The following is a 16,361-nucleotide window of genomic DNA, read 5'->3' as shown; positions in this document are numbered from 1 at the left end:
ACCGTATAGTATAAAAATAGATGTAATATGATTGCTGCCAATAAGACAACTATCCACAAAAGACAAAAGGACGAGGTTGTAAGCATAAGTAGGTAACTATCAACTTTGAGTAAAGCCAATACCGTATAGTATACATATAAAAAGATGTAATATGAGTGTCAATGCGACAGCTATCCACCATAGTTCAAATGAAGTGGATGTAGGCAATTATAGGCAACCGTACGGCCTTCAACAATGAGAAAAAACAATACCGTATGCTCGGCTTTAAAAGACTCCGACATTAAAATATGAAACAATTCAAACGAGAAAACTAACAGGCTAGTTTATAACAAAATAGTTTAAGAAAAATAAATATGGCAAAAATGAACCGGCAGCAACCTCTGAACTACAGACTCCTGGCTTGAGACAGGCACTTAAAGAAGTAAGCTATAAAAGGCCCTGACATAACAAAAAAAAATTAAAAAATTTCATAACAACAACTGATGACCAGATTTAAAACAATAAACAAAACAAAAAAGATGACGACCAAAACACGGGGAAAATCATGTTAGCGACTGTTTAACAGCACAACAAAAGTAGTCCTGTTAAAATCAGTTTACAAATGCTAACCCCACAAGAACGACACAAAGCACAAAATCAAATAACAAATAAACTTAAGACAGAACGTACAGATATATAACAGTTTTCGGAGTAACAGAAAGCTAGTTCAAAACTTATAATAGCTAATAAATATATCATGTTTTCCATGCATAAATATCATACTATCAGTACACATCCAAAACGATCCATGGAATATTGTGTACTTGTAAACTGGGCAGATACGGCCGTTCTTAGAAATGGAAAGTTCACAACTGAAAAGTTTTGTTCTGAAACGATTCTCATTGTCAATTCGTATATGAATATCAATAACTTAACTAAATTCGATGTATTCAGTATCCTTTATTTCAAATTCGATAAGCGTAAATGGTTCTAAATATTGATTTTTTTTACCGAAAAGATACCTTACCATCTATATAGCGGAACGTCAATTTTAAGGATTATGCTAGATTTCTTTTCATTCTTTACGAGAAGATATTGATTGGAGTATATCTCCTCTGAAAAAAGGAACAAGTCTGCAAAATGAGCTCAATTGGAGTACCGATTTTTTTCCCCTCTAAAATACGTCCTCCAAATATACTGTCAATTTAAAAAATCAAGCTTTCCGATGTTGTCATTTTCAAAGAATGTTCTTGTATCAGCAAGGATTTTGAAAAGAATGACCTATTCCTTCAAACAATGTACATTGGCTATTTTTTTTATGAGGCTACTTTTTCAAATTATCATTAAGTTTAGAATGTGATATACTGGTGTCAAATACTATCACAATAGGTTAGAGACTTATCTAAAAAATAATAAGATTTGGTATGATTGCCAATGAGACAACCCTCCACAAGAGACCAATGACACAGGAATTAACACATATAGGTCACCGTACGGCATACATGAATGAGCAAAGACCATACCGCATAGTCAGCTATAAAAGGCCCCGTAATAACAAATGTAAACAATTCGAACGAGAAAACTAACGGCCTAATTTATGTACAAAATAATTAAGAAAAAAATGTAAAAAAGGACAACCACCTACAGGTTCCGAAATTGAGACAGGCACTTACAGAATGTTGCGAGGATTATTTTGAAGGCGCTAAACACACCCTAAACTGGGACGGAGGTGTAACGGCACAACACAAGACAAATTATGCATTTTACGTACTATAACAACAGATCTTTCGGTATCTACATCTTAATAAAAACCTCCCCTAAAGGAAAAGGTATATGTTTTTAAAGAAAACTTTTTTTACAAAGTCAACTTTTTATGCAAACGTTATCGATCATGCGAGTCCAAACTTAGTCAAAATATTACATAGGGAACCGAATATATCGTAAAAAAGTTGCAGATTAGACGACTTTTCTGGTATTTGAAGATCTAAGATCGTGCGTAACGTATCAGTCGATAAATAGAAATAAAAGGCATAAAAACGATTTGATAGAGGGTATGTTGCTTTTGTGAAACAGGATATTGCCAATAAGTCAAAACTGAAATCGTCACGTTTGTAATAGATCATAGTTTGAAATCGTCCGTCTGTGCCCGAGAAAGATTATAATCATATTTCGAACATACTTTTTTAATTTTGAGACAATTCTTGAAAAATTGATTGTTGATTGTTGAGTTGTTGTGATGTGCCTATAAAACTATCTATACATGTCATTCATATTGAAGACGAAACTTAAATGAGGACACATTTAAGATAGTATATTATCTCTTTAAACTTATACATTGTATATCATCTAACCAGACACTTTGGTTGAATTGCACACATAATGAATTTTTTATTCAATTTTTTTTATGGCATTTTTCAAACCTGATCTTACAATGATTCTTTGATCTGCTTTACATAATTTGTTTAGACGAATCATTGTGTCGAATAGTTTAATGACCCTTTCTATTTAAATATGCATAGTTAACTGTACCTTCATTGTTCCCATAGTGAGGTTGTTGGTAGTTAACCTCACCTTTATTATCACCATAGAAAGGTTGTTGGTAGTTATCTCGTTCTCGGTATGTGTAATCTCCATTGTTTCTGTTAAAGTCTGGAAGTGAGCGTCGTGAGGGGGGAGGTTGTACGGGGGACGGAGTATACCGCCGTCTAGCACTATATGATCTCGGTCGACGGTTATCCGCTACAGAGGTGTGATTCACTATTTGCTCACGCTACAAAAGAAATGAATAGAAATAAACTCATCATATATAGATACCAGGATCAGAATTTTATATTTACGCCAGACGCGCGTTTTGTCTAAGAAAAGACTCATCAGTGACGCTCGAATCAAACATATTTAAAAGGCTAAATAGAGAACAAAATTGAAGAAGTTATTTTGTTTTTGTAAATATATATATATTTCACTAGATATGTAATCTTCAAGAAGTAATAGAATCAACTTAATAACTGAATTTCAAACAGCTGCACTTAAGTCATATGTGTTGCATTCATTAAAAAATCAAAACACATTCAGGCGGTTGAAAACACTGCCGTTTTGTTAGATACTTATCATAATGTTTTATCATTAGAGACTTCGTGCATTCTGCAATATACCAAAGGGAAAATAAAACGGTTTTTTTTTAGAAAAAGGTTAACATATCTGTAATCTTGAAACATTTAAAATGATGCAAATTTAGTGTCCTTGGATACAGGGCACAGGCACTTGTCTCTTAAAAACATATTTACTTAATTTAACACTCCTAGAAAATATAACCAGTGATATAGCTTATATTTGACGTAAAAAAACAAAGGTACTTCGGAAAAAAAAAACCCGAGACAGGTGACTTTGAGGTATTCTAATCCCTGACAGTGCTGAATTTCTCAATGTATTATTATATTATGATATCACAAATTGGCATGATATGTGTTTCATAAACACAAAATAGTTATCGTGAAAAAAACAATTGAGTCTAAGTTGTAAATTCATGTTTTTAAAACTTTACATTTAACAAGGCTTGAAAAAGAATAGTTTTATTCAGTCTTTTGAAGTTTCTATACAAACATGTATACATTTTTTTATTAAACATAAAAAAGCATCAGTTTGTAATCAGTTAAGCTAAAGCATCAAATTCGAGTATTAAAAAAAATCGAGTTTTCTTACCCTTATTTTGTCTAACAGTTCTTGTCTTCTTAACATAGCCTGCTGAAGACGTAATTGTTCATCGACATCATTTGCACCTATAACATATTAGGTATACATCAAATAAATGTAATGTTATGTTTACACAATGTTTCGATAAATAATGGATAGATTTCTATAAATCAAAATTCAAAAAAAGTAAATATACGTGTATGTATACTTTTCTAGGATGCTTGAGTAATAAACTAGAGGTTCTAAAGGCGGCCTTGTGTCGCTCACTGAGTCTATGTGCATCTTTGACCATGGACCCATCAAACATTGAAGACAAGAATGACATTTATGACAAATATCTTCTTTATTTATGATCTGGTATTACTTGTCATTTTCTGTTTACAGTTTCTGCCTACCATTATTATTTTTCCCCAAAAAACAAAAAAGGATAAAAAGGCAATCACTCCTATGAAGGGTTTATTAACGATTTCAAGGAAATTTGGCTCACTTATAGATCTTGTTCTTATTGTCATGTTTCTCTTCTAAATGTGTATCTATTTATTTTGATTTTAAAAATAACAGGCAAAGACGGAAAATATTGGTGTTATCGACATTAAAGAGCGGTAACTTCTATAACTGACGATTTTGACCGTGTGACTCATTTGTAGATTTAATATTGCTGGTCATCTTTGCTTATGTAAGTTTTCATCTATCTATTATAATTTTTCTGTTATGAGGCAAAAAACAATAAGTAGTAAAAATCTATATCAAAGGGCAATAACTCGATTCAGAGAAGATTTTTGTAACAATTTACAACGACGGGCACCAAGAAATGAGAAAAGTTCAATTGGCTCTTGGTCCAAATGAGTTATAAAAAAGGAGGCAGGTTCCAAAAAATAATTTAAACGCCGTGCTGATTTGACTTTTCGATATTAGTAATATCGACAGTGATCGTTTGTAATGATATTTTAGTTGTTTGTCCTTCGAAAATGTTGTCTTGATGGCAGAGCACTATAACATTTTGCCTTTAGTTGACGACTTCACGCTTCCTATTTTATTTGTTTACGGTTACCATTGTATGTGTGTGTGTAGTTGCTTCGCTGTCTCATGATCATAGAAGAATACATGTTCGAGTTCTTTATGATTATAAGATATTCTGATTACATAAAACATATTTAATGATTTTTTTTATTAAGGCATCAAACGATGTTATTAGTTACTAGTACATGTATCTGTCATTCTTAAGTAAAATAGAATGACATTCTATTGTTTAATAGCTCTGGCATCAACATTACTACGGAGTAGACAGAGAGCAGAGTACTGGAATTTTCTTATTACATAAAACACTTGATCAATTTTGATTTTCCACAGCGTCTGATATACTATGTTTCGTTATTATTTAGATCTCAAAGGGACATAAGGCACATAAATATGATCTACTTTCGAACTAATCAAATATATTTTAGATGTAAACTTTGAAATGTTTTATCCCATTCAACTTCAACTATGCTGGCACGAGAGCTTACAATTTCTATTTTCAAGCTATCCACTTTTCCAGTGGGTTTTGCATATTGCCATATTTCCCTCATTTTCGTGGAGGGAACATAAATTATTTTGATTACAAAAAACTTCCACGAGAGCTTTAACATTTAAAAAATTAACTATGGTGTAACTATGTTAACAAAATGTAACTTACTTTCTGTCGAGCTAGGTCTATTCAACTTTTCTCTTTCATTTGCGATTTTCTGTATAAAAGAAATTAATCTTCAAGTAATCATATGATAATAGAAACAAAACAATATTTCGGGAAATTATTCATTTAACAAAAAAGAAATCATTACATAACAAGAGTGTGTCCCTAGTACACGGATGTCCCATGCGAATTATCATTTTCTATGTTCAGTGCCCCGTGAAAATGGGATAAAAACTCTAATTTGACATTAAAATGAGAAAGATCATATTAATTATAGGTGTACTAAGTTTTAAGTTTTTTGAAGTTCAACTTCATCAAAAACTACCTCGACCATAAATGTAAGCATAAAGCGTGACAGACAGACGAACGAACGAACGGACGGACGAACGAACAAACGAACGGAGACACAGACCAGAAAACATAATGCCCATAAATGGGGCATGAAAATCAAGTTCGTGGACTGTCGTTGTTGACACTATTTCCTTCCTTTTTTTTTGTAGCTGTATCACTGGCAATGGCACAACTTTCAGTTTTAAAAGTTAACAAGGAACGTTATTCATAAACATAACTTGTCTATGGCGATTTGATAACTTTTAGTGGTATGAACGAATTCAATTACTATTTTATAATTTTACTGCAATGTAAAGGTCTATACCAATTGTTCACCCAGGGATGGCTGGAGATCGAAATATCTCTAAAATAACGTGAAGTTGTGAGAGAAAATAACAGTGTGGACGTGAGTATTTTTCGGCGGGCTCAAGTCTCTTAATTCTCTCTAATTCTTTCACAGTGACGTTGAAATTCAAATTCGTGATATTTAGCTTTTTACAATCCGCTCTTATCATCTCCTTCTTAATTTTTCTAGATTTCTCGTCGCCTTTACCAATCTGATTTTCTTACTTCATTTAAATTGTATACTAACTACCTTTCGTTGTGTTTTGAATGACTTCAGGCCTTTATTAAATCAATTATGTAAATTGTTTAAAAAAAATATAGCAGCATCCAAACCAAAAGAATGATGTAATTGTGTAATTAAATTCGAAATGCAAAAGCCTAGTTGATAAAAACATATATATATATATGAAATAGAGAATAACACAATCTAATGGACTTTGATACGTTTAATAACTCTTTTAATAAATTAATGTTCATTGCATAACTTATCATTAAACAGATAAAATACTTGGTCTTTATCGATGTAAACAATATTTAAAGAAATAAAAAAAATATATGTACTGAATACGACGCATTAAAATAAAAATCAATGTAATGTTAAAATTAAAATGATTTTTTGTTCATCTCCTGCAGAGCATTCTGGGGTTAACAAACAGAATATTATAATGCACCAAATCATTATAATCTCTTTCAACAAAAGTTAGGCACTACTGAATATAATTACTTAGCAATAGATTCCCCCTAGTACAAATCGGAAATCCAATATCAACTGTACAAATATGAATTCTTACTTCTTCTTATTTAATCCAGTTCAGATCAGGATTATAATACCTATTCAATAGAAATTTGTATATCCAGATGTGTATTCGGTGAATTTTAGTCAGTATGATTCTGTAATCTACTGGATTTAAAAAAATATATTAAACAGTTTAGATAGGAAAATAAATAAATCATTAATGAAATTTCACTTATTTATAATACATTTCAAAGAAGGTATCTAATAAAAAAACATTTTTTTAAATGGTTTAAAGAAAACCTTTCCAAGACTTTTGGTACAATGAGATTATGTGTGTGATGGTGTGTGTGAGGGTTGTCAATTTAATGGAATTGTATGCGACTGTCGTACAAGTGGGAGGTTTATCTAGTCAGTATACAACCAGGTTTAATCCACCATTTTTTCAGCCTGTACGAAGTCAGGAATATGACATTTTTGATCAATTCATTTGAAGTGTTTTATAGCATTTGATTTTGCGATTTGTTCAGGGACTTTCAGTTTTGAATTTCCATAATCCAGCTGACTATTTGACATTCCAACCATCATGACCATAGCTTTAAACATGGCATTTGGGTGAACTTTGAGTTATAACATTTTATGTCCTAACTACGGTATGGTTATAGATAGTAGCTCGTGTACTACTTATGAGATGATTTTCATGTCTCTTACATCCAAAGAAAATAATCTGAAAAATTCTAAAATGATCTATGATCAAATTAAAGTTGGTCCTCAATACAAAACGAATTCTTACCTATCATAGATTGAATGACCGAAAGGCACCATATGATAATCACCAATATCAATTGGATTTACTTTTCAAGTTAACACTAATATATAAAGGATATTCTATATAAAAAAATGTTCACTGCATGTCATATAAACTTCATATACCAGGTTTCTACTAGGTATACAAAATATATTTAAAATTCACATCCACAACAACTTCAGTCTTGTAAATATTTCAAATCAAATGAAATCAAATATTTTATAGTCATATAAACTTTACAGTTTGTGACCAACATATATTCCCACAATAAACACAATAAACATATATACATACATATTAAACATACACAATAACAACAGCATCAAAATTTATAACAACAAACAAGTTGTAAAGAGTCCCCTGACCTCAGTTCTAATGACTTTTTCAAGAAGGATCCTAACTTATTTGTTTTTAAAGGCGATGAGGGATTTAGTAAATAATGATTTTTTTCTTCTTCATTTGAATTATTAAAATTATTATTTTCAGTACATATGTGATGAAAAAAGTCATTTCTTAGAGTTTTATTATACTCACAAAAGAGTATAAAATAATGTTTCTCATCCTCTAGTATTTTACATTTATGGCAAAGTCGTTCCTCTCTTGGGATTTTAAAATATCTTCCCTTTCCAATCAAGAGGGAGTGATCACTTATTCTAAATTAAGTGATTAATCTCCTTATCTGAAATTAGATGTATTTAGATAAGATTCTAGTTTGTAATCTTTTTTAATGTTTTTATAAAGAAAAAAAATACTTTTATCATCAATGTTTTGAAATTTCGTTTGAATTAAATCTTCATATCTATTTTTCATTTTAACTTTATATAGTTTTTTTTAAATTTTATTTACATCTTTTATGTCCTTACAAGTAGGAAGAATATTAAGGTCAACATTAGTCTCTTTAACAATATTTTTTGCATATGTATACCATGAGTAAGTTCCTGTCAAATCTAGAGACTGTGCTAGAGAAAACGCTTCCTTTATCAATGGATTAATATTTTATAGTCTAGCTAAATATAAAAGGGTTTGTGTTTTAATAAAACATTCTGTTATGTTATCTCCCTAATTCAACTCTTGCTCCTAAATTGGATGCATTTTTTCTTATTCCTATAATGTTTAGTTCTTGTTTCCGTTTATTTACAAAGGATTTATAATATGCATGAGGCTGGTGTACCCTGATCCTGAAAATGTTTTATGATTTTATTTTCATTCATTAAAATTTCAGGAATATCTTCTTCAATATATGGTTTCTTTTTTATTGCCTTTAGAACATTCCAGTATTCTTTTGGATTATTTTTAAAATAGCTGAAAGAGATTTATAAAGTTTTTGATGATATTCAATTTTTTTCTGTTTAATCAATTTTTTTTTATAGTTTTTTTTACATAATTCAAAATATTTAGGTTTTAAACTTTTGTCATTTAAGTTATTCTTGATTTTATTTACTAAATAGTTTATTTGTCTTTTTGTTTCATATACTACATATCTGTCCATACTTGTTTAATTTTTTTCTTTTTCTTTTTTGTTGGTTTAGATATGACTTTAGGTGTACTTTCTGCTATAGTTTGTAAAATTTTGGTAAGTTTTTCAGTTGCACCATCAACGCCTAGTTTATTGCTATCAAAATGTTGCATCTCTAAATCTAAAATTTCCTTTTTAACATTTTCTGTTGATAAAACATCAATAAATATTGTTAAAGTGTTCTTGTCCCTAGAATTAATGATTATTTAACATAGGACCCTAATCTATTTACTTGAGGTGGTATTTTTTTTATCCCTATTTAAATCCCAATAAAAAAACGCCTTTCATGTTCTAATAGATTATAGCGAAGCCATGTTTTCTGATATCCAGGAATATTTGAGCATGCCAACCATATTTCTCCAAATTCCTCGTCCATTGTTTTGAAGAGAAGAGTAACTATGTTCGAACGATGTTCAACTGAATGTTCTTACGAGTCATTCAGTTCATATCTTCGTTCAAAATAGACTGAAGAGACTGGGTGACTTCTGTTCGAAAGAGAGCTATTGCTTTTGGAGATTGTTGTAATAACAGTAATGATAGCAGAAGTAATAAATCAAAAATGATGCATATCATATATCAGGACCAAATAGGTAACCGCTAAAAAAAAGGTATCACCGCTATAAGTTTCTGGCCTCAGAAGCGCTTTTCTGGATTTCACCTTCATCAGGAACGGAGAGAGCCAACTATTTGAAAGCCAAGAATGTATAAGAACCGAAACAGTTGAAGAGATATATGGCCATAATCGGCGCTAAATCAAAATCGATATTCACGTTTTCAGTCAAATTATATATTTCTCAAACTGTCAAATGTAACATTGGTTGCTGGGTTATGTTCATATTAATTTTGTATTAAGCCATAAACTGTTAATACTTCAAGTTGGTCAGTATTTCCCTTGGACCTTCATGTTCTGTTTTAACTTGTTATGGGTACGCAATACTAAATTAAATTCCATCAGTAATATTATTTGTATATACTTCTAAAGTCAACCATTATTTGCGGGCTATACCCTCGAATTTAATCCTTTGCTCGATTAAATATCTTCTCATGTCACCCGCCATGTGATTAAAGACCTTTGGATTAAACAATATGAGATATCAGGCTCACTTTGTATGTACGAGCTCAGAATATACATTGCAAACCTAATCTAATGGTTGGGGACAACATTATTATTCCACAGTCTAGGTATTATGATTAAAAAACTAAAATTCATGTGGGTGCTAAACATATGGCATGCTGATATGTTGCTTTTTGACAACTTCAATTTATTGCCAAACTCCGATGCGATAAAATCTTTAAGGCGTATATGGTTAATGATTTCGACGTGGTTTTTATTTAAAACTTAAAGCTTGTCTCTCGAGCTTATTTTAAGAGAATTCTCAATTATGCAACGAAATGAAAATAGAAAGGCATTCAAGTGACTTCTATATTCAAATTTGATTTTTTTGTATCTTTAAAAAGAGAAAGAGTAGTAACAATAGATTAATTTTTCTTATCAAAGTGTTGATGAGTACTTAAAGCTTCAGTCATCCTTATTTTTCATAATCTATTTTCAAATGACATTTTTGACAAGTATCCCTCTTCCCACTTTTTATGTCTATTGCTGCGCCCCATGCAGACTGTATTACTCTAATATTTTCTTTTCTAGTCTGTTTCTTTATCGTCTGAACATTTATTCATATTAACCAAATTTAAGTTTATTTATATATGTTAAAACTTCAAAGGAGTCGCTCATTGTTCAATACTTTCTTCTCACTTATTTACTTTACAAACTATTCTTGTATGTATTTTATAATATTCACCATGACATGCATTCAACAAATGTACACATAATACCGTCATATTTCAAATAATGATGAATTCTCTTTCTTAAGATACAAAGATACGTATTGCTATATACTACGCATTAAAATTCAATTTCATTCAAAAGTTCATTTAAACCGATAAAGGGTTCTAAAAAGAGGCTCAAACAAGGTTGTTTTAATGATGTGTTGTTTTGTTATTATCGTAGTTATTGTTATCATGGTTAAAACATATAAAGTCAAATGTCCATATCTTATTTCTTATGTTGATAAAAGAATAATAATCTACGTATGAATTGTTCTTTAACTCACAAATAAAGGCAATGTGTGTACTACTGTGGACTGACATGCATACAGCTTCGCTCTTATTTAACAGACAATAAAGTTCTGCTAAACCATAAAAGAACAGGAAAATTCACTCTTGGGCGATTCACAAATCTTTATAAACGTTAAGCTACAAATATTTCAAAAAATTAAAATGAAATGTATGTCCCTTATTGTCATTTCACTAAATCCAATGAAGTATTCCTTTCTATCAGACTCAATTTTTCAATTTCTCGAGGTTATCTTTATGCCACACATCACACATGAAGACAAATGACACTCCCTTCTCCTTTCTTATTTTCCAAACTCTTTGTCTTTTATTAAGTCAGTAAAGACTAGTAAACATGTAATTTGTATTTTAAATCAAGATGTTAACTACAGAAAAAGATCATTCCATTTATAGTGGAAGGTTTCAGGAACAAAGCAAGTACAATGTAAGGCCGTAATAATCGTATACTATCCAATGTTATTGCTTAGTTTTCTTTTTTTTTTTTTTAAAGAGGATCGCATTTACTTGATATATATGCAAAAACAATTTCTGAGATTATATTTTTAAATTACGGATATATATGTAACTTCTACTTCATTTGGTATCCGATTGAGAGTGCTTCGTTGGAAATCATACCACAACGCTTCATATATTTATAACGGAGATAATTTTACAGCAATCTTTCTTTTGGGACTTATTACAATAGATTAATAAACATTGAAAAATTCTAGAATATTTTATTTTTACAAACTGAGTTTTTAACCCGAGTGCCCTATACTCAGATGTTTTATTTTTCTAGTGGACGATCGTTTGGGTTTCCTAAATGGACGACCATTTTATTTTCCTATGTGAACGACCATTTGATTTTCCTATTTTTGACGACCACCTGTGGGGAAGCCCATTTTATTTTCCTAAAAGGACACCCAGTTGAGTTCCTAAAAGGACACCCAGTTGACTCGTTTTCCTAAAAGGACACCCAGTTAATTTTCCTAAAAGGACAACTAGTTGATTTCCTAAATGGACACCCAGTTAATTTTCCTAAAAGGACAACACGTGGATTTTCCTAAATGGGCAACCAGTGGATTTTCCAAAGAGGACGAACGATGATTTGATTTTCTGTGACCCAGGACGATTTTGAACATGAGTATCCAGGTCTGGTTAGACAGGAAAATAAAATCACAAACGACAAATCTTGTAGAAAATTTTAAGTTGTTATGGTTAAAAGTCGAAACAAATGTCATATCCCGTTACGTTATTCTCCATATAGGTCTCTATTAATATAGTAAGTGGTCGTTTTCAAAAGTTCTTTTTTTTACCAATGAAATATATAAAACAGATTTGCCATTGCAAGCAATAGCGGATGTCACCTTGGTCTGCCAATTGACTGGAAACAGCATCTAGATTTAAACTTTAAAACGATGATTTTACATATAAATAAAGTGTCTGAAAGTCAAGTTGAATTTTTCACATTGTAACGGCAGCCATTTTGAAAATTCCGAAGTCGAATGGCTCTTCTACACATGCCAGTTGACATTATAAAGTTTCATTAAGTTAGGAGCATTTTGAAATGTTTTACACATTTGTTTCCATGGTTACGGTGACTGTTTTGCCAAAGACAGAATCCAAACAATACTGTCTACACATTTAGATATAAACGTAATATTTCTATAAAGATTCAAATGGTTAGTAAAATAATGATAAAAGATTTAGAATTTTCAAAAAAGGTGTCCCCCGACATAATCTTAATCAATTAATATTAAATACTTACGCAACAAGAATGTTTCAAATAAAATCAACTGAAATAAAGAGTTTAAAACTCTGATTTCGTGATCAAGTTACATTGAAACTTATTTATACTCATCAGAAATGACGATTTTTTATACCAACCATCACATATATGCTTAAATTTACATTTCAAGCATCTTTATAACTTGACAATTGTATAACGAATGTCATAAAATTGACACACTGGATCCCTTTCTGCTTACATAATATTAAAAATGAAAATATACGTAAATCAAATTTCAGTTTTCGTAAACTATGCACGAAGATTGTTTTGATGTTCAACAATTACAGTCTCGTAGGAAATTAGAAAAACAAAAAATGCAAATCTTTAAACTTAAGTGGTTTTTATTTTTAGATAATTTTTCAAAAATTCGTAAAGATCGATATAATCAAACTTGAATTATAACTAGCAGTTTCTTAAGGTATCAAATAACTAAAGATTGAATTCCACAATTGTTGGGAAGAAAATCTGAAAATCGTAAAAATCGAAAGGAAGCTCGTTTTTAAGGAACCACTGAATATGTTGTACAAATTTCCAAACAGACTTGAAATGAACTTTGATGGACGAGGCCAATTCATTACTGTACACAACAAGCTAATCAATCATGTATTCGTATTCAAAATATAACGTTCAATCTTTTTTCAAATCAACACTAAATGACTATAAAACGCTTTAAAGCACTTCTATATTACACAATCTTTTTTCAAAAGGCAAACTTTATAAATGCATTATCATTTAGTCAATAAGTTTGTTATTCCATGTCAACATCTATACATATTAACTGTTTTTAGTTACAGTTTATCTTTTCTAAAGATGACTTACAGATTTTACATCTTTTATTTACGTAAAATCTTATTAAGTATTTTGTACTTTTGTTTATTGTGCAGCAAATGTCCTTTTGTTTAAAGTTTTCAAAGTTTGTAAATATTTTCCTGTTGCTTGAAAATGAAAGGGTCATTTAGGAGTTTAAAGTTATTTTTTAATTTCCTCTCCGCCTATTTGATGATTGCAGGTTTTTATTAAATGTGTATTCGATAAACACAATCATAATCACACTTCTAAAGGATATGGTTTTCTCAGTTTTATTGGTAGGGCGCATTTAAACTGAACTCTTTTTTTCTGAGTTAAGCCTTTTTCAACTGATCTTTATAGTTCGTTCTTATGTTGTACTGTTATACCACTGTCCCAGGTTAGGGAGAGGGTTGGGATCCCGCTAACATGTTTAACCCCGCCACATTATGTATGTGCCTGTCCCAAGTCAGGAGCCTGTAATTCAGTGGTTGTCGTTTGTTTATGTGTTACATATTTGTTTTTCGTTAATTTTTTTACATAAATAAGGCCGTTAGTTTTCTCGCTTGAATTGTTTTATATTGTCTTATCGGGGCTTTTTATAGCTGACTATATGCGGTATGGACTTTGTTAATTGTTGAAGGCCGTACGGTGACCTATTATTGTTAATGTTTGTGTCATTTTGGTCTTTTGTGAATAGTTGTCTCATTGGCAATCATACCACATCTTCTTTTTTATATCTTAGTATGGTGCATTTATCCATGTTAAAACGTATTTATAAATAAGGCCGTTAGTTTTCTCCTTTGAATTGTTTTACATTGTCTTATCGGGGCCTTTTATAGCTGACTATATGCGGTATGAGTTTTGCTCATTGTTGAAGGCCGTACGGTGACCTATAATTGTTAATGTTTGTGTCATTTTGGTCTTTTGTGGATAGTGGATAGTTGTCTCATTGGCAATCATATCACATCTTCTTTTTTATATATTACTTACTTACTTACTATTATGTCGATGATTTTGTTGTGACCCCCGGGTTGTGACCCTTGTTACTTGAAGTTTCAAGGTCCTTCATATCATGTCAGGATTGTTTCGATCATCAGCACAGCTGTTTTATATAACAATATAAAGCCGAAACAAAGTAAAAAAAAAATACCAGTCTTCGAAAGACGGGCAACTTTATGGCCAAAAGAAAAGCTACAAAAAAAACCATACAAAATACTAACACTTGAGCAAACGGGTAACTCTGAAAGAAACAAAAGTCCCCCCCCCCTTTTATAGTCCTGTAAAAATCCGTTGATGAGTTACCCAACATGATAGAGTTATATCCAAAACAATGAACATCAGTACATGTAAATCCTGAACCCTAATGAGAATTAGTCAGTTTAGTTAAGTTAATGATTGCACTAAAAATTAGAGACATGACAATTCATATCTTATATATTTCTCTGAAAATCGATGAAAATCCAGCCATTTAAGTTAAAAAGGGGGTACCCAACCATATGAATAAATGGGGGGGTCTAATTATATGTTTCCATTCAAATGCATTTATCGTCCAAAAAGGGTGTTCCAACCCCGGCCCCCTTTTGGATCCGCCACTGATTCAATGATTAATATGCATTTATACAAAGATTAATTGAAAGTCGGATATCATCTAAGCCTAATAATACGACATATATGCTCTATAGAGTGTTTAATCGACACATACATGTCACTAACACAAGACATCAAACATAGGACTATTAGAAAACTGCATGGTTCTGTGTAAGTAATCTGCGAGAGACTGAAATTAGAACTTTACAAGTCAGGTTCTTCAATGTATCTAGTAGTTATAAGTCCCAGATAAAACGTACAAAAAAACATCATTCATATAGAATAATTGTTTAAGAAAGGGTCTCATTAAAACTTTTCACAACAGTTTTAAAAAAGGGATTAAAAAATAAAATACATCACTTACTTGATTGACCATTTTCATCCGCAGTCTGGTCATGTGATCGTGGACACTGTCCGTATCCGTAGTCGCCATTTTTTCCAACGTAACCAAGGTTACTTGACGCTTTTTTTCAGTCTTCCGTCGTCATATTTATAGTTACCTTATAAGAAAGTTAATCGAAATAGTTCAGTTGTAAAGATCCCTTGGCCACTGTTCAACATAGAAGATCGATCGTTCCATTACTGAGATAAGGGGTGATCTTTTTGATTTACTGTTAAATTTTATCAGTTTTATGTCAATATTTGAAGCCCTTGTTATTAATTTTTACATTCACTTGTAATGCGGTAATATCTTGGATATACAGAATTGTAGATTTTATCAGAGACATTATTTGATCTTCGATTTGAATCATATGCAGATTAATACACAAGCGATCATGGTGGAAATTATATTTCAAAAGCCGGGCAACTACAAAAATGTCTTTGCCAGATTCTTTAATGTTCAATAACAGAAACAATAAACATGTTATATCATCTCCGTAAATCAATTGTGTTATTAAAATAATACCAGTTGATTTTATTGAAAGAAAATGGATATATGACCATATATGTAAATAGTAAAAGTCTTTACAATTTTCATTTGTTTTCTTTGTTAAACATTCAGTAGTTTGC

At 31.0% G+C, this 16,361-nt stretch overlaps 1 protein-coding gene across 5 annotated transcripts in view; it reads right to left on the bottom strand.

Annotated features, from left to right (window-relative positions):
- The window catches only part of LOC134708059 (uncharacterized), a 56,440-nt gene extending 40,214 nt beyond the window's left edge, over window positions 1-16,226 (bottom strand). Inside the window, exons 1-4 of one of the 5 annotated variants that reach the window (XM_063568346.1) lie at window positions 15,715-16,226; window positions 5,345-5,393; window positions 3,679-3,755; window positions 2,551-2,749 (exon numbers count right to left, since the gene is read on the bottom strand). In XM_063568346.1, coding sequence (XP_063424416.1) covers window positions 2,551-2,749; window positions 3,679-3,755; window positions 5,345-5,393; window positions 15,715-15,783 — 394 coding nt within the window. In that variant the 5' untranslated portion in view covers window positions 15,784-16,226. Of the gene's footprint in view, window positions 1-2,508; window positions 2,750-3,678; window positions 3,756-5,344; window positions 5,394-12,953; window positions 12,997-15,714 lie in introns of those variants that run through there. The other 4 variants (XM_063568343.1, XM_063568344.1, XM_063568347.1 and 1 more) reach the window with 4 other exon arrangements.
- Between the last annotated feature and the right edge of the window lie 135 nt (window positions 16,227-16,361).

Source organism: Mytilus trossulus, chromosome 2 (assembly GCF_036588685.1).
Source record: "Mytilus trossulus isolate FHL-02 chromosome 2, PNRI_Mtr1.1.1.hap1, whole genome shotgun sequence".
Taxonomy (NCBI): domain Eukaryota; kingdom Metazoa; phylum Mollusca; class Bivalvia; order Mytilida; family Mytilidae; genus Mytilus; species Mytilus trossulus.
This window is presented reverse-complemented; position numbering and strand designations above follow the sequence as displayed.